Source organism: Drosophila suzukii, chromosome 2L (assembly GCF_043229965.1).
Source record: "Drosophila suzukii chromosome 2L, CBGP_Dsuzu_IsoJpt1.0, whole genome shotgun sequence".
In the NCBI taxonomy this organism is placed as follows: domain Eukaryota; kingdom Metazoa; phylum Arthropoda; class Insecta; order Diptera; family Drosophilidae; genus Drosophila; species Drosophila suzukii.
In genome coordinates, this window is record NC_092080.1 from 20767807 (window position 1) to 20785525 (window position 17719).

Genomic DNA, 17719 nt, shown 5'->3' on the forward strand with positions numbered 1-17719 from the left:
CGGGACAGCATAAAAGTCACAACTTTCAGGTGATATTGCCTCTGGGCTGACTGCCAGCCGAAGGGAAATGAAAAATGCAGTTCCTGTCGGTGGTTGACTTCTTGTCGACTAATGTCGCATTGCATCCGCTTCTTATTCGATATTGAACGCAGGAATTGAACTCTAAACTGTGAGCAGAGGTACAGAATATCAGAAAAATTAAAAAAATAGAAGAATATATCATACTTACATAAGAACAACTTAAATATGGCACATGATCTTTCTTTTATACACTCTTTAAAAAAAACTAAGATTGCTTAATATGAAACATAAAATTTAACTTGCTTATTAGTTTTTAAAGAGTTCCTGATTGCATATAACATCATCCATATGGCAGGGAACCCCCGTTTGCTTCTCCTTGTTGTTGATACCAAATGAAAAATCCTCTGGCAGCAGGCGGAAGAAACATGCAACCACAGTTGCAAGCACACAACTGACACAAATTCAACTTTAATTAAAGTTTAGTAGGAGGATGCGCCAGGAGAAAGAGACAAAGCGAGCCGAGAAAGAGACAGCCAGATGGAGGTGCTCTTTTCCCGCTAAGCTATGGGAGCCCACATGTTTACACATCGTTTTTAACTAACTTTGACAGACTTTCCTTCTGCTTTCGACACGGGAAGAAATTACTTTTACCTATTAAGGTTATCCAAAATATTTTAATTTTTGATGAATTTCTTAATAAGATCTTTTTAATGGAGAAATATATCATTTTTAATGATTTAGCATAAAATATATCATTTCTGTAATGACCGTTTGGTCAGTGATCTATCAAAACCCTTTTCCCTGTGTAGCTTTTGTTTTATCTAGCTCTTTCTACCACCCATTTCTCCGCCAGCTGTCATTTTTTGCTAATTCTCCCCTGCTTTTGCTCTCCATTTGCCTTTATGGTATGAAGAAGTGATTTGTTAGTGCCCCGCCCACATTCCCACCGCCTTTCTCTTCGGCTCTCTGTTTCTTTTCCTCGTGTAAACAAGACATTAAGTACAACAAAATAATTAAAGTCAATTAGTGGCTCCTGCCTGTGCAACTAGCTTTTGCCTATCCATCCCACTCTGGCCTTTCTCCCCTTCCCTTTCTCGCTCTAAGCCTCGGTGAGTTGGCTTTTGCCTCAGTTGTTGTTGACTTAGTTTTGGCTTATAATGATATTGTAGGGCTCTTCAGGGGCTGTCATTAGCGTCATAGATGCACACACTCGAGCACATCAGAACAGCCACACGCACACTCGAGCCACCCGCACATCATAATTTATTAAATCAACTTGGGCCTGGGTTGAACTTTGCTCTTTTGACTAAAGCCATTGCTCCTTTAATGCCAGAATTCCTGATTCGAGGTTAATTATAAGTAATAGAACGTAATTGTCCAACATTGAATATGAAGATTTACTGCAGGCTTAGGAATATTATTTAAGTAGGAATTTGCTTAGTTTCAGTTCTGGGAGAGAAAACTGAAAATTTGGTTATTAAAACACAAGAAATTCTTAAATATATACTGTAGGTTCGTTCATTGTTCTATTTCCTAAATCAATCACTTATAAAAGGGTGTCTACCTAATTATACTGGAAATGAAATATTTATTTCAGTAAGACTTTTAGGGAAAATGTATACTCACCTTGAGATTGGTTAAAATGCCTATATATAGAAATGTCTATAGAAATATCCTATTCCTGTCTACAAAATTCCAAAAAAATACTATTTATTTTGCATTACGAAATACCAGCCTTTAAAGCTCCAAAATACCAACACAACTTTAATAACAGCGGGTCAGCAAGTAAATTATTTAATTTAAGCCGAAACATATTACTGCTTTTAAAGGCAGGGCATCGGGACAAAAATGCATTTCATTGGAAAGCTTAAATTAATATTCCTCTGTCAACACAATGAGCCACAATTAAGTGAAGCTTTTTAATTAAGGATTAATATGTAAATACTCGCGTTCGTATATGAAAATCGGCAATCTCTGATATTTATTCCGTTCTGATTCGATAATTGAATTTACAGCAAAGACAAAAGACGGCGCAAAGGCTTTTCATTCGCATATTATTTTGCAATATATACAATAATAATTTTTTGTAATACAATTACAATGCTCGTTTCGAGTTGCCCGTTTCTATTGTCTCGACTTGTTAACAATGGCAAAATAAACCCTCGCCTGCAATGGGAATTAAAAAATAAACAGAGTTTCAGAGTTTCAAGTTCCTTGGAATGAAGAGCTACTCAAAGGGAATTGGAGCCCCACAAGTGATTTTTATGCCGGAGAATAAAGTTTGCCAGAGAGCTTATTGATTACAAAGTAATGAGGTAAAAACAATGCTGGCATTTTCCCTGCACATACTGGCAGCTCCTCCCCGAATTGATTGATTTTGCTCCAACATGGGATGGAATTTGCATTTCCATTTGAAGTAATTTAGAAATAAACATTAGCGTCAGGAGCCAATGAAGCGGTCGTAATCGTTAAGCAATAAAGAGCCACGCCCTCCGGACAAATTGCCACTGGCGACACTTCAAAGTCCGGGCAAGTCGATGAGGAAAATTACATTTGTACCGAACCGAATTTGCATGCGAAATGTTTTCCTAATGATTTTCCAAAGCATTAAAACCGGAGCGGACCTCCTTCTGGATCGGGCTGAAAGCTTATTTCACTTGCTATTTAAATTACATTTATCGTTGGCCAAATTGGAAGCGCTCACAACTTTGATTTTGGTCGGCCGGCACTTTAATAATAATGATTTCAAGTCATTTCCCGGCTGCCTGCTAATGACTTCTTCTTCGACTCTGCCCACGGGGCGTATGATTAATACTTTGTTTACACTCGAAGTAGCCGACGCCGGGGAAAATTGAATTCTCAATTCATCACCTTCCCCCTCAGCTGGGTAAATTTTGCATAAATATTTCAGCCAAGTGCCGAAAGAGCCAGCCAGCTCCATCATCAGTTTAACAAACTAATTTGCTTGCCAAAAAGTCTTTTTTCGAGAGCGTTTTATAAGTCATATTTACGTTGGCCGCCTGCCAAGTGGCCTTTGTGTCCGGTATTTTGACGGCAGGAGCTCCATTTAAGTGAGTGCCAGCAGCCTCCTTCTGGGCTTAATGATGTTATTGAAGTTGACTAAAGGTGTTTTCCGGGCATGAGATACTGACTGGCGGGACTTAAAGTCGCAGAGGAAACCAGTCATTAGATAAATCATACTGGCGTGAATACGCCTCCTAAGAAAGATATTGGCATTTACTGATTTCTCATCTGACCACTTTCGCTGAACTATGCAGAAACCTTAAATAAAGCTGTACAGTGAAGCCTCTAAGAACGGAAACCAGCCTCAATTCAGTTTCAAGAAGTTGATGAAAGTTCAACCATGCTTTTATTATTATTATAGAATATCTTAGTTCATAAGTAATGATGGCAATTACTTCATAAATTAAACCCTAGGGACATATTTGAAGGTCAAATGTCACCCAAGGCAATCCCCACTGTGGCTCAATAGTGGCCAGTTTATTGTTATTGCCCTTCGTAGTTGACAGTCGTAGTTGTTGGTGTCTTCATCGCCCTTGGTGGTGGCAAGATGTTAAGATTGCCGGCCACGTCCAGAAGACATTTTCTGTCGAGTTGACATAAAACTTGTCCTTATGGTCAACCATATTTATGTTGTTGTCCAAGTTTGCCGCAAACGAGAGTTTTGCGGTCGCTTTTCTGCTTCGATAAGAACTAATTATGAAAGTTCCTCTTTGCAATGGCTTACACAATTTGTTCGCACAGAATCAATTTGCGGGGTCAAAGCCGTTGGGGGAATTTATGCGTTGAATAGAAATGTCCACCGGAAAGATAAGAGGAATGTGAGGAAGTGGTACATTAAAATTTCAAATGAAATTGGCTGTTAGGAAAAAGCATTGACTATAATGCCTGCTCTGGAATTCCGCTAAAAGCTGACTCACTCTCAAGAGTAAAACAATGCCAATCGGCAAACCCACTTGACAAAATCCCCAGGCATTCCTTAAGTTTGCTTTTATGGCAAATGTCAAACACTCACAGCATAATAATGGCATAAAGTTTAAGCAAGTGATAAATAGACAATGTGTATTAGCAATAATAATTGAAATCTTAATGAATTATTACAAATAGATATAGTTATTTTAATTTTAAAAATTGAACAAGATCGCACACTCTTTTTTATACTTTTTTAGTCACAATATTTTTTTAGGTGCACCGGAAATAGATCGGGGGATTAACTTTGCTCTTGGCATAAAATTATTAAACTGGACTATAACTGGAACTGAGTTTAGTAAAACAACTTATGCATAAAAATGAGTTCTATAACTAAGGCGTTTGCTCCCATAGCTCACCTAAAACTTTTGGCATTGTTATCTTTCCGATCTACAAAACAATATTTTAATATATTCTACAAACAAGCGTATAATTTTAGCCTCAAATATTTGGTGAAATTTATAATACTAACAATTTATCCAATCGGATTTTTAGTGCGAAATGTAAACTATACTTTATCAAAACAAAGCCCGCATTCTTGCTGAAAATATATGGTTTGGACTTCGAAAGAAATGGGATCTAGGCAGAATATTCCGATATCAGTTTACCGAATCAATGGCTGGATAAGCGGAAAAATTTAAGTTATGTTTGTGCTTAAAATATCACATTGGTTGACTTTAAACATTCCTCAACTCGAAGCCATCGTTTTTCCACTCAGTTACTGCGACCATTCAACCGGCAATCAGAGACACTTTCAGACCAAGACAATGGGCCTGTCTCAAAGAGCCCCATTGGTTCTGATCGAATTAGTTTAATATCAATAGCCAAATGCGAGAGCGTGTCGGTGCAGAGCGTTGAATAACCGCGAATTATGAGAGGGCGTCGAGTTGTAACCAACTAATTGCCATACCACAAAGCCGGTTTGCCACTCCGGGCCAAACTGAAACCGAAAAGCAAAATCAATATCAGAGGAGAGCTCAGGTGAGTGCGTTGAAAGTGAAATTGAACTGGAGAGGGGGAAGTGCCATTTAAAAGATGTTTCTGGGCCAAGTGCACCTGTACTTCAGGTCCATCAAAAAGGCCGAACCTGAGGAGCAGTTGGCGGCGCACCTGAGCCACCAGAAGCTGAGCCGAATCAAATCGAATCGAAACCCAAGCCAAGCCAAAAACCCAAGCCGGGAACAGTTTTCAAACGCCTTAAAAGCCCGAGCCGGAGCTGCAAACGGTTTAGTTCCTCGCCGCAAACAAAACTAGTCACAACAACGTGGAGCGGAAGCCAGCAGCCTCGAGTGAACCAGTTAAAAGCCAGAAACAAAGTCTGAGGTAGTGGCACTTGAGAAAAAACAATCACTTAAGCCAAGATTAATATAGCATTTAAAGTTTTAAAGAAAACGAAACATAAACGCAAAACAACTGAGGTCTTTTAAACATTTTTTGTGCATTACTCAAAAGAAGCGTTAGGATGTTAATCCCTCCAATTTTCTAAAAATAATTATTTAAAACCGATCATCTAAAGCTCTGAAATCATTGAAATCATTGAATAACAGCTGAGTTTTGATAGTGTTTTTGTGAAATGTTTGTAAGAAGTGTCTAAGTGTTTATCCTTCCAGTTTTTAAACCCAACTATCTTAAACCAATAACCTAAAGCTCTTGACTTCAAATCACTTATAATATATTCATTTTTGAGACCCCTTCTTTTTGGAATATCGTAAAGCATACCACCTTTTTCTCTCTGCAGAAATAGAGAGAGAGAGCGCGAAATACCAGAAAGCTTTTGGAGACAGGAGCAAGTTTTCGAAATCCAAAGTGAACGTAGCTTTCGGCGCGCTGAAACCACACTCGATTGATATTGATTCATTGCCAGCGAGCCACTGAACCGCCTCGCATTCCGCGAATACCAGACAAAACTCAGACGAAAACCGAAAATGTTGCGAACCTTTGCCATTCTGCTGCTGATCGCAGTGGCCGTAAATGCGAGAGCTGCACCACAGAGAACCACCGTTTCGCCGGATTATGAAACCACCGAAAATGTGGAGCTGGTTGAGGAGTCCACCTATATGTCCGTGGAGGAGGGAACCATCACGGTGGACGTTGATTCGGATGTGATCCTGACCACCAGTCCCGAGGGCGAGGCCTTCACCGAGGCCAGTCCGATGGGTCTGACGGAGGAACCGCTTCCGGATTCGGTGGTGCAGCAGTTGGAGATGGAGCGGGCTCAGGAGGAGCGGCTGAAGAATCCCGAAGAGCCGGAAACGGAGCTGGAGTCGGATTCGGATAATGAGGACCTGAGCGCCACAACCACGGAGCCACCGAATTCCAATAATACTGACACCACTAGGCGCAGCTTCAAGTTTGGCGCAACCACACTACCACCAAGTTTCATCACAACCACGGAAAGAAGCATCACCACTATTGCACCACAGGAAGTCACCACATCACGTTCTTCGGAGACTGAGGAAACCACCGAGTTCCAGGAGGTGAAGACCATGAGAAACTACTTCGAACGGAAGCCAGCGGAAATGGAAGAAATAGAGCTGGACATGGCCGAGAACCGAATGGAGACCACCACGAATTTCCCAGCCCAGGAGCTCATAGAGCTGTCCATGATCATGACCACCGAAGCCACTTTGGTGGAGGAGAACCCCAAGCCGAAAAGTGAGAGTGATCAGGCGGAGTCGGTGGAAACCACAGTGGTGCCGCTCTACCAATATGTTAGCAATGGAGCCCCCATTGTCACAGAGCCACAGCCTGAGCATTCTACGGTTTTGCCAGTATTAAACGGAGAAGTAGCCTCTACTGAGTCTCCATTAGAAGAAATTAAAGGTACGTCTTTTACATTATTTATTTTATTCCCTTGAGAGATGGTTAAACTTTTGGTTATCCACAGAACTCCTACTGATTTCGTCCACCTCAGCACCCGAAACCACCACAGAGGCGGAGGAAACCACGACTACAGCTCCTAGCTCCACCACTACAACCACTGAGGCTGTTCTTCTGACCACCAAAGTGGAAACTCTGCTGGTTGCCCAGCCAGAGACGACTACCAGTGCTCCGGAGACCACAAGTACCAGTGCTCCAACCACAACTACCAATGCTCCAGAGACCTCTACTAGCACCACTAGTGCTCCAGAGACCTCAACTAGCACCACTAGTGCTCCAGAGACAACAAGTAGCACCACTAGTGCTCCAACCACAACGAGTACCACCAGCACCACCAGTGCTCCCACAACGACAACCACCACAACTACAGAACGCCCCATTCCGACGCGAGCTCCTCGGGTGGAGCGGATCTTCAACTCGGACGGAGTGGAGGTGCTCTACGGTTACTCGTCGGTGGTGAGGACCAACCGCTCGTGAGTGGTTGCTCCACCGAGAATGCGACCTTGTCAAGGTCGAACAACTTGCCATAATGCGGAGACGGGGAGACATTGAGCGATTCATGCTCGATTGGTTTGTTTTAGGCAATTTTCAATTCTAAACGAGTTATAAACAAAAATATTTAAATTTCATCCGACGGGCCCCAACACAGTGTGATAAACCAAAAAATAGATAACTCTGCGTAAGATGATATCGGTATAGATGCAAATCCACAACGACATCAAAACAAAACAAATATGATATTGTGCAAAATTGTGTACGGTCTGCCAAATGACAAAAATGAAGAGAAATGCTGGAGATAAACGATTTTATAAATTATAAATAAAACATGAACACCAATCTGCCGTTCCGCGTTTGCTTTGGCGATTGCACAAAGCGTTTGTAGGTCTTTTAAACATTGTTGATCCGAAAATCGCTCGTCAAAAGTGACATAATATTGTTTAAACGGAATATAATAGGGAAAGTTAAGCGATGATCGATGTGATATGTTAGAAACTCCTATCTTAGAAAGTACCTACTTCAATTATTCCATAAATAGCTCATTGAGAGCATGCAAACTAGAGTATTTCCCAGACTTCTTTCAAGCCCAATCCAATGAACATGATTCATTTGTGGATCGTTAAGGCAGCGCACCCAAGAAATCAAGAAAACCACAAACACAGACTCAGCATCCCACAAACTGATCGCTGCCCACCTGCAAAAAAACCGGCAATCGCCTCAAGAGTTGTCGTCATACATTTTTGGGCTCTTGTGTTCCGGCATGGACGCAGTCAGTCCGATGGACAGACACGTGGAGCAGCCAGGCTGACTCGTTTGGTCCGGTCAGGTCCAGAGGCTTGGGTCGCCTCTCGTGGCGGGTTATTCATTCACCGATCGACGTTAAAAGGCACAGGGCTTTTTGGGGTTTGGCAATTGGTATCACGTTCGCTCTCGGTGGAATTCGAAAGCATTCGGCCATAAAACAAATACTAGCCGCTAATTTCCATTTGAACTTGAGCAGCAGGCGCTGAACTGCATGTTGAATGTGAATCGAATGAATGCGGATCGAAGGTTTGGCGATACGGGTTTTTTTTGGCTTTATTTACTTAACCAGATGACTAGCTGTGCTCTAGGCCATGGGATGTACATTACCAACCAGTTAGTCATTTCCTAAAATGATAGGGGAAAGTCCCTGGAAAATAAAAGACTTGTCAGACACGCTATGTATGACCTCTAGTTAAAACCAATTCAGAGAAATATTCTCTATTCTATTCCTCTTCCATAAATTAAGAGCAGCATATACATTTCTTAAGAAACAATCAAATACCTAATATTTTTTCAAACTAATTTTCGCTATAACTTCATGAAGCAACTTCTTGTTAAATATATTAGCCTAGTCTTCAAAAGCTTTTTTGCCGAATAATGAAAAATAGTTACAGCTACTGCCAAAAAGTATGCCATTCATTCTTATTGCAAATAGATAATGAGCTAACATTTTGGATTGACTTTGCCTTCTTAAAATATCCATATTATTAATGCATTATGGAAATTAAGTTACTCGACTGAAATCAAAAAATGATCAGGCAGATACCCATCAGTTACTCACATAATAAAACCTGCCTCTTAATTTTATTTGTTTCACCAATTTGCATAGAAAATAAAATGATTAAGCCAAGCCTGAGGCATCTGTTCAAACCAGTTTTGATTACATTTCATGTGATATACGTGAAATTTAAGAAAGTGCTTCATAACTGTATTGAGAACAATTAAAAATACAATTGGCATTTGGCAGTAATGATTCTCGAAAATAAAACTGGGAACTGGTTTAGATGGCGGGACAGATGTTAGTATAAAAGAGTCCCAAAGCCTCTCAGACGGCACAACAAACACCCACGATGAAGTTATTTGCACTCTGCGCTGTCCTGATCCTCGCCATGGTGGCGGTCCAGGCCAACCCACACGGAGGACGACATGGTGGCTTCGGAGGACGCGGTGGCTATGGTGGGTACGGAGGACCCGGTGGCTATGGTGGATACGGAGGACCCGGTGGCTACGGTGGACCAGCTGCCTATGGAGGAGGACCAGCTGCCTACGGAGGAGGACCAGGTGTCTATGGCGGAGGACCAGGTGCCTATGGCGGAGGACCAGGTGCCTATGGCGGAGGAGGTGGAGTTGGCAGAGCCGACGCCCAAGCCCAAGCCTCAGCCACGTCCTCTGCTTCTGGTGGCGGAGGAGGCTACGGTGTTCCAATTAATTACGGATAGGCGAAGATAAATCTCGCCGCCAAAAAAAAGAAAAAAATTTAATAATTGTCCTTCAATAAAAGAAACACAATACCCTACACATAGCCTTTTATATTTAGTACGGGAAATATATTATTATTTGGGTCAGAAGTCATCAGCATGGTGCGTCTGCTCGCCATACATTTGTTAAGAATTTTAATTTATTTATTTATTCGAACTTGACTATGTTTTAGACTTAACCTGATTAGACTAAGGCTCACAAAATGATGATAGCCTAAAGTCCGAGTAATCTAATTCAGGAAAAAATGTCGAACTAAAGATAAAGTAATCGCTTTTAAAAGGTTAATAACAGCTAAACCTACATAAACAAAGGGCCTAGGTGTTGTTAAAAAAAAGCCTTAAAAAGCCTTAAAAAAGTGCCATAATAGTCGAGCATTAAGTACTTTTAGCAGGTGAAGTCCATTTAGATTTTTTAGGTTTCATTAATGGTCTCATTTCTGTCTGACCGTAGCCCTACGAACATACATTTGTATAAGTTCGTAGCTTAAGTAAATGAAATCTTTATGCATTTAAAGGCTGGTCCAGTGAGATCTTCGTAAGCATATGAAAACAATTCTGGTTGTTCCCTTGTTCTAATTTGTTAAACGTCTTTCGATTTGTTTTTTATATGATTTAATATTAATTTTAGCAATGTGTGCCTACATTGCATTTTGTCCTTATAAAATGTAAAGCAGACTTGAATTAAACGCAGCTCTAATAGCATTATATCATTAGGCTAGATACTTAAGTGTTTTTAGTCATCGATCTTTTACTACGGCCTAGAAATATGCTTTACTTACCAAAGTAACAAAACATTTTTCAAAAGCTAACCTGTTTTCAATTACGAACGGTATAGTATATTAAATAATATAAAACGTCATGCGTTCTTAATATATGTCTAATTAATGTGCTAAACGGAACCCCCCTTATATATGTACGTATAATAGCAATAAGCTTGTTGCCGTTTTGTGTTATTTTTCGTTAAACAAGTCCATCCACCTGTCGGGGATGCTGCTATAAAAGCGAGCGGCACACGCTCATAATGCATCACAAGCTCCTACGATGAAGTTCCTGGCTGTCTGCATTTTCCTGATCTTCGCCCTGGTGGCCGTCCAGGCCAATGGAGGTGGTGGCGGAGGAGCCGGTGCCGTGGCAACCGCCGAGGCCAATGCCAGTGCCAACAGCTACGGAGGCCCAGCTTCCGCCCAGGCCATTGCTACCGCCAACGCCAACTCGAACGCCTCCGGCGGACGCCGTAACCACCACAGACAATATTAGGTGGACTCTTAAGAAGCAGGCACGTCCACGGACGAGCCTTCTCCGTTGAAGCGATTTCGATACCAAGTTTTAAATTAAAATGCAAGATTTTTTTCGGATATCTTAACTGTTGTTTTTTATTTTGGGGGCGAAACAAGCTAATCTCAAAGTTTCAATGATGTCGATAAATGTATCTTAAGCCCCCTGAAAAGTTGGCTACATTAAACTGTTTTGCTAGATTTCTAGGGCAACCAAAACCTCGCTATAAAAACAGTACTGGAGTCCTGAAATTGCTCCAAAATTGTGAGCACCTCGAAATAGTCCTTCCGATGAGATGTGACAACGAAAAAAATATTTAATTATCCTATTTGTCTTTCGGAAAACGACACTTCGGTTGTCTTGACTCGGTAATGGTTAAAGATTCAATAACCTCAAGTAATTATCCCTTCTTAAAACTGGCTACATTTAAAGGCACCTCCTTGTAGCTTTAAATCACTTCGATTTGCGTTTGGTTTTAAATCAACTTTTTCAAAAAAATTAGTAAGGTCTTATTATTATTTTAGTTGCTGTGTGATCTAAAATAGTTCCATTTTCTTCAACGGTCTAAAAATTAAACAAAAATGAATACTTTACGTGTTTTAAGAAAGTTGTTCTTAGATGTAACAGTAGATTCAGCAATAGAAAATATTTGTATTAATAACTATACATTTTAAATGAATGAATGAATGATAAAGAATTTGATAAGTTCAATTCTTTAAATCTCGAGATAATCCCAGTATATTCAAGTTAATTGCAACGCCAATCGATTTTTCGTCGAGCCCCTTTAAACTTCATTCGTTTTTGGGGTTACCAAAATTGACGTCAGAGCTCCACATCTGACTAAATTTCTTCGGTAGCTAAACCTAGCAAAACCAGTTTTTCTTTAATTTATGGCTTTGATTCGCCCAAATTCACTGAATATTATTTGCATAATTAAATATTCGCTAATCAAAATACAAGACTTAAACAAAGCAGTACACTTTATACCCTGTTTGTTATTTTGCCCTAGAAAGTGGAACAAACAGAACCGTTTGAAATAAATAATTAGTTTGTAAATTTAATGACTATAATGTTATGTTTAAATTATATAAATAGCTTTAGCGCAATTTTTAAGTTTCTCTTTGCCTTAAATATTTTGTCTGAAAATGCAATTTTGCACATATAAATACAAACTTTTTAATGATGATTGTTAAGGTGCTTTCGAAGAAATCAAGTCTTAAAATCTTCTATAAAAAGGGGTTGCATTAACGACTCCATAAAGAAACAAGGAAGAACGCTATAGTCGAGCACCTCAACTATCAGATACCTGTTACTCAGCTAAAGGAACCAAAGGGAAATGGAGATATGCGCCACCTACCCGCGATCTCAATATATGGTTATGTGAGCGGTAAACAGATTTAGGCGTTATGGGCTCAATCGATAGGTATTGACGAGACTCATACATTTAAGTTTACATTTTTTATCTAGCATAAAAATTGTGAGCGCCACAGGCTTGGGCGGTTTGTGGGCGCTAGCGTGGGCGTGTCATATTCGCGTAACAAACTTGCGCTGCGTACAAAGCTACGGAATCTAAATCTGAAATCCCAATTCTCTATCTTTTATAGTTTCCGAGATATCCGCGTTCATATTTACGATTGTTTGAAGTTTGTGGGCGGTTTGTGGGCGTTAGAGTGGGCGTGGCACCCTGCTGAATCAAACTTGTGCTGCGTAAGAAGCACGATTATCTGCATGCCAAGTCCCAATAGCTTAGCTCATACGGACAGACGGACTTGGCTAGATCGACTCGGCTAGTGATCCTGATCAAGAATATATATACTTTATGGGGTCGGAAACGCTTCCTTCTGTTACATACTTTCCGACGAATGTAGAATATCCTTTTATTCTACGAGTAACGGATATAATTAGAACTAATGGATAAAGTATTCACTTACATTTTTTTAACGCTGAAGCTAATATCAAGAATTTCCGATCTCAAATCTACTTTTTGGAACTTGAATGATTTCTTTTTTGATCAAACCAAATAGCAATTACATTATATGTACTTTCTATGATATCCAAATACTCGATCGTTATTTTAAATGTCTAAACTAAGTCATACATTGTGCATTGGTAATATAATCCTTAATATTTTCGGATTAAGGGTAAATAAAACAAAGGCAAAGACTTGTTTTGCTTAGATACCAAGGGAAAATTTTAGAATATTGCTTTTGATATTTGCGATTAGTCTAAGAAACCGGTTTACAAAAACCTAAATACATTTGTTATACCCGTTACTCGTAGAGTAAAAGGGTATACTAGATTCGTCGGAAAGTATGTAACAGGCAGAAGGAAGCGTTTCCAACCCCATAAAGTATATATATTCTTGATCAGGATCACTAGCCGAGTCGATCTAGCCATGTCCGTCTGTCCGTCTGTCCGTCTGTCTGTCCGGATGAACGCTGAGATCTCGGAAACTATGAGAGCTAGGCTATTGAGATTTGGCGTACAGATTCCTGAGCTTCTTACGCAGCGCAAGTTTGTTTCAGTAGACTGCCACGCCCACTCTAACGCCCACAAACCGCCCAAAACTGTAACTCCTACAGTTTTGATGCTAGATAGAAAATTTTAACTGAAATGTATTGTTCTCAACAATACCTATCGATTGACCTAAAAAAAAGTTTGCCACGCCCACTAAAACGCCCACAAACCGCGAAAACCTGTGACGCCCACAATTTGCATGCTAGATAAGAAATTTTAACTGAAATGTATTGGTGTCGTCAATACCTATCGATTGATCCAAAAATAAATTTTCCACGCCCACTCTAACGCCCATAACGCTTAAATCTGTCTACCGCCGGTAGGTGGCGCATTTTAATCTCGCTTTGCTGCTTGCATATCTCCATTTCCCTTTGAGTAACGGGTATCTGATAGTCGAGGTACTCGACTATAGCGTTCTTCCTTGTTTTAAATTAGCACGTCAGCAGAAAAACTTGAAATATTAAATTAATACACAATATAATGTTTAATACAACTAAATAGCAGACCGTTTATAGCTTGCGGTCTGTTTCAGCATTAAAGCATTTTTTATATATCTTTTTTCTTAATGAACTCTTTTCCAATCTTGCTTGTAAGAGCTTTTCACCCTTTAGCCAATAAAATACTTTTTTTTAGTTTTTTTTTTTATTTTATAAATATTAAAAAACTAATCAAACGAGAAATTCGGATCATAATAATCGCTTATTTGCCGTTTGAAACAGCATTAGCATTAGCATTGGCTGCAGAATTGCCACCCCTGGAGTTTGCGACAGCGTTGGCATTAGCGTTGGCACTTCCGCCTCCAAAGCCGCCGGAGTTTGAGACAGCGTTTGCGTTAGCGTTAGCTTCTGAATTGCCGCCGAATCCTCCAGGTCCGAATCCTCCAGCTCCACCATTTCCGAATCCTCCAGGTCCGAATCCTCCAGATCCACCAGGTCCTCCGAATCCTCCATTTCCTTCAAATCCATTTCCTCCGAATCCACCAGGACGTCCGCCAGGTCCTCCGAATCCTCCAGGACGTCCTCCAGGTCCTCCGAATGCTCCAGGTCCTCCGAATCCTCCAGGACGTCCACCACCAGGTCCTCCAAATCCGCCTTGACCTCCAAAGCCAGGTTCGCCGCCGAAGCCACCGTTGAATCCTTCAGATTCAGCATTGGCGTTGGCATTAGCGTTGGAACTGCTACCTCCAAACTGGGGGGCGGCGGCGGACACGGCCAGGATAACGGCGAGAACAACGAAGACCTTCATGGTGATCTGCTTGATCGGAGCGACTGAACAAACTTAATAACCAACGCCGCAGGGCCCGGCTTTTATATTGGCCAGACGGGCGGCAGACGGCAGCAGAAAACTAAACTTGCCTCGGCACTCGGGAAAAAATTAGCATGCAAACAATAGTCACTGCCGAAAAATCAAACCGCAGATGGGGGATCTACGCAGGGCCCTGGTCCAGAGAGGGACAGATAGCGTCCGAAAGAGTTAGATAGAAGCTATGATTAGATGCAATGGTCTGAGGAAAGTTTGCAAATGTCTTTAGACCAACACGAGCCCCGTTCGTGGTGGTTTGCTATGGAACCGGTTTGCTGCTATCAATATTTAAACGATTAATAATATTTGTGTTTATATTTCATTAAGCCGGTATTTTTCTTTATTTTCGGCACTGTCACCGCGTCGCTTTCAGATGGGAAACGATGCGAACTTAGTTAATTATCCCAGATTCTGCCTGGGTACTTCCCTACTTGCCATCGACACTAGTCTGTATGTAAGCTTGATTTTAGAAATTGATATAGCCAAGGAATCAATATAACTGTTGCGAGATTTAGAAACATCCAAGCATAAAATTCATAACTAAAAACATACTGGGTAGCCTATTAATGTTTAACCATGATCCTAGCACGGTACTTTACAAAATCATCAAAGGAGAAATAGTTATAATTACGGCTTTGGACGGGGGAATCACATTAAATTTCATGAGGGCAGTATTTCTATTGTCTTCATTTTAATGTTACAAAACTTACAAAGAAACAAGAGAGAACGGTATAGTCGAGTCGTTCTTATTAATTAACCGTCTGGCTTCAACAATTGTCGGCATGCCGGTAGGTACTGGCAAGTGGAGTAAAATAGGAAGCGTTTCCGACCCTGTAAATTATATATATCACGATCACTATTCGAGTCGATCTAGCCATGTCAGTCTGTCTGTATGATCGCAGAGATCTCGTAAACTATAAACCATCTTACGCACCGCAAGTTTATTTCTAACACCCACAAAAGCCCATAACGCTAAAACCTGTCTAGCACCCACATTTTTGCAGATTTTTTACAGGTGTAAATTGAAATTGATCAATACTTATCTAAATGCTGAGAAACGTACCATTCGCATGTTATTTAAAAAGTTATGACTAACTAAGGCTTTGATGTGGTCAGTAGTACCGCTACCGTCCGCTAGGTACCGCAGCTTTTACATTGGTCTCTAGTACCGCCACCATCCGCTAGGTGCCGTGGCGCTGGTGTGTGCCGAGCTAATAGAAATGTCTTTGAATTTCATTTTTTTTTTAATTTGAAACAGAATAACGGGTGTCTGATAGTCGAACCATTCTTTCTTTCTTTATATTTTATATATTTATATTTATTTTTGTTGAATTTTCAACAGAGTCTGGTAATAGCCAGATTGTGAATTCAAACATTATAAAAGGCTTCAAAGTTAAAGAACAAGTTATCTTTTCTACCTTTATATTTTCTATTGTGAATTTATTTTACGCGACTATGATTAGAATATACGTCAGAGAAGACAAAAATATTATCAAAAGGCCTAGATAAACAAAAACCACTTTTAACGAGGTAAAAATAGTGACGATCACACCTCCAATATAACAAGGTTCTGATTTTAACTTTTGTGAAGAAAAACGATTTTAAACTGAGTAAATAAACGCACTACCTAAAATTTATTCATTCGGGTAGCTTTAGCAAAATGTTTTAGCTTTCTACCCACACTGTCACTTTTAATTGCAACTCGAATTTATAAATTTTAGATAGTGTATTTATTTACTTAATTCAAAATCATTTCACTAGCATATATATAGTGTACAGTAGTCTCCTCGCCCATAGTTCCGTTGCGATCCCTCACTACTTGGACTGCCGTTCACAAAGATATTATTCATATTTGTTTGCCAAACATTACTGTGTGAGCGATAGGATATTGTAATATTAGAATGGTAAAGTATATATAATAGACTTTTGAGAAAGTTTTATGAAGATAGCTTTTATTAGTATAAAGCCTCATTTGTTTATTAGTGATCCTTATAAAAAATATACAAAATGCCTGACTGCGTTGCAAACTTCTGAACAAACTTAGAATACTCTCTGCAAGGGTATAAAAACATATCACATCTGGCTCGCCATATTACAAATATGTTTTTATAAGGTCGAAAAACTTGCTTTAATTAGCACTGAACGCCAAGCGCTTCCTTGTTCTACTATCAGACCAAAATATTCCATATTACAAAGCAAATATACCTTTTTTGTATATTAATTTTGCTGTTATTTACCGGCAACCACACGAGCCCCTACAAAATTTACATATATTTAGCTAGTGGATAGACATATGTATGTGTATGTTTGTTTTCAAACCAATTTACATTTTATATTAAAATTTATTGGGCGCCGGACTAGTGAAATATAAATAATAATTTGAGCTGCGGACGTGCGATCAGTCATGTAAAATCGATAAGTTTCACCGGGGTTGTTATCGAATCGCAGTGCTGACAAAAGCTTCTTGCTATTAAGTTTTGGGACATTTCGTCCAAAAATTTATATTTACTGAAAACAAGAAAGGAAGCTAGCTTCGAGAAGCCAAAGTTTCTTTACCCGTTCCCATGGGAGCATTGTATATACTATGCAGGGCTTTCCAATTTTTAGAAAACTAAAAAATTATTATAAAAATATTAAAATAATGTTTACCAAAAAGAAAATATGTTGAACTTTGTATTATTTTGACATTTTTTTTCCGATCCTTGCTAGGCAGCAATCCCATTTTTAGTAAATTATATTCGTATTTCTGAAATACTGCAAAAATATTATTGTATTCTCTTCTACGAACATGACCAAAAATAACCAAGATAATAATAATTTTCCTACGGTATTCCCATTAATTTACCGATATATAATATAGTTGTCTGATATTTTTTAAATTTTATTCTGAAAAATTAAATGAATGATATTTCCAAGAGCAGAAGTTAATTGTAAAAAAACCTCTGCAAGGGTAT

The 17719-nt window shown here is 39.7% G+C and overlaps 3 protein-coding genes across 4 annotated transcripts in view; all 3 read left to right on the plus strand.

Moving 5' to 3' along the window:
* The window catches only part of LOC108012748 (uncharacterized), a 30882-nt gene extending 21173 nt beyond the window's left edge, over positions 1-9709 (plus strand). Inside the window, exon 2 of the mRNA XM_065863506.2 lies at positions 9270-9709. Within this exon, the coding sequence (XP_065719578.2) occupies positions 9303-9632 (330 nt within the window). The 5' untranslated portion in view covers positions 9270-9302 and the 3' untranslated portion in view covers positions 9633-9709. The remainder of the gene's footprint in view (positions 1-9269) is intronic.
* Positions 5180-7728, plus strand: LOC108008413 (integumentary mucin C.1). Of its 2 annotated transcripts, XM_017072262.4 has the most exons (3): positions 5180-5334; positions 5750-6834; positions 6899-7728. In XM_017072262.4, the coding sequence occupies exons 2-3, from the start codon at positions 5937-5939 to the stop codon at positions 7366-7368; spliced, it is 1368 nt and encodes a 455-aa protein (XP_016927751.3). In that variant the 5' UTR covers positions 5180-5334; positions 5750-5936; the 3' UTR covers positions 7369-7728. The 2 variants fall into 2 exon arrangements, with proteins under 2 accessions (XP_016927751.3, XP_065719577.2); XM_065863505.2 differs by lacking the exon at positions 5180-5334 and having other exon boundaries at positions 5737-6834.
* A 60-nt stretch (positions 9710-9769) lies between the features above and the next one.
* LOC108012889 (E3 ubiquitin-protein ligase sina) lies at positions 9770-11034 on the plus strand. Its single transcript, XM_017078392.4, has 2 exons — positions 9770-9773; positions 10719-11034. The coding sequence occupies exons 1-2, from the start codon at positions 9771-9773 to the stop codon at positions 10926-10928; spliced, it is 213 nt and encodes a 70-aa protein (XP_016933881.3). The 5' UTR covers position 9770; the 3' UTR covers positions 10929-11034.
* The last annotated feature ends 6685 nt before the right edge of the window (positions 11035-17719 follow it).

Bases quoted from the DNA above. Each gene is read 5' to 3' on its own strand.
- LOC108008413 (XM_017072262.4), top strand. From the start codon at position 5,937: ATGTTGCGAACCTTTGCCATTCTGCTGCTGATCGCAGTGGCCGTAAAT. The intron at 6,835-6,898 runs GTACGTCTTTTA...GGTTATCCACAG, and splicing joins TCCATTAGAAGAAATTAAAG to AACTCCTACTGATTTCGTCC.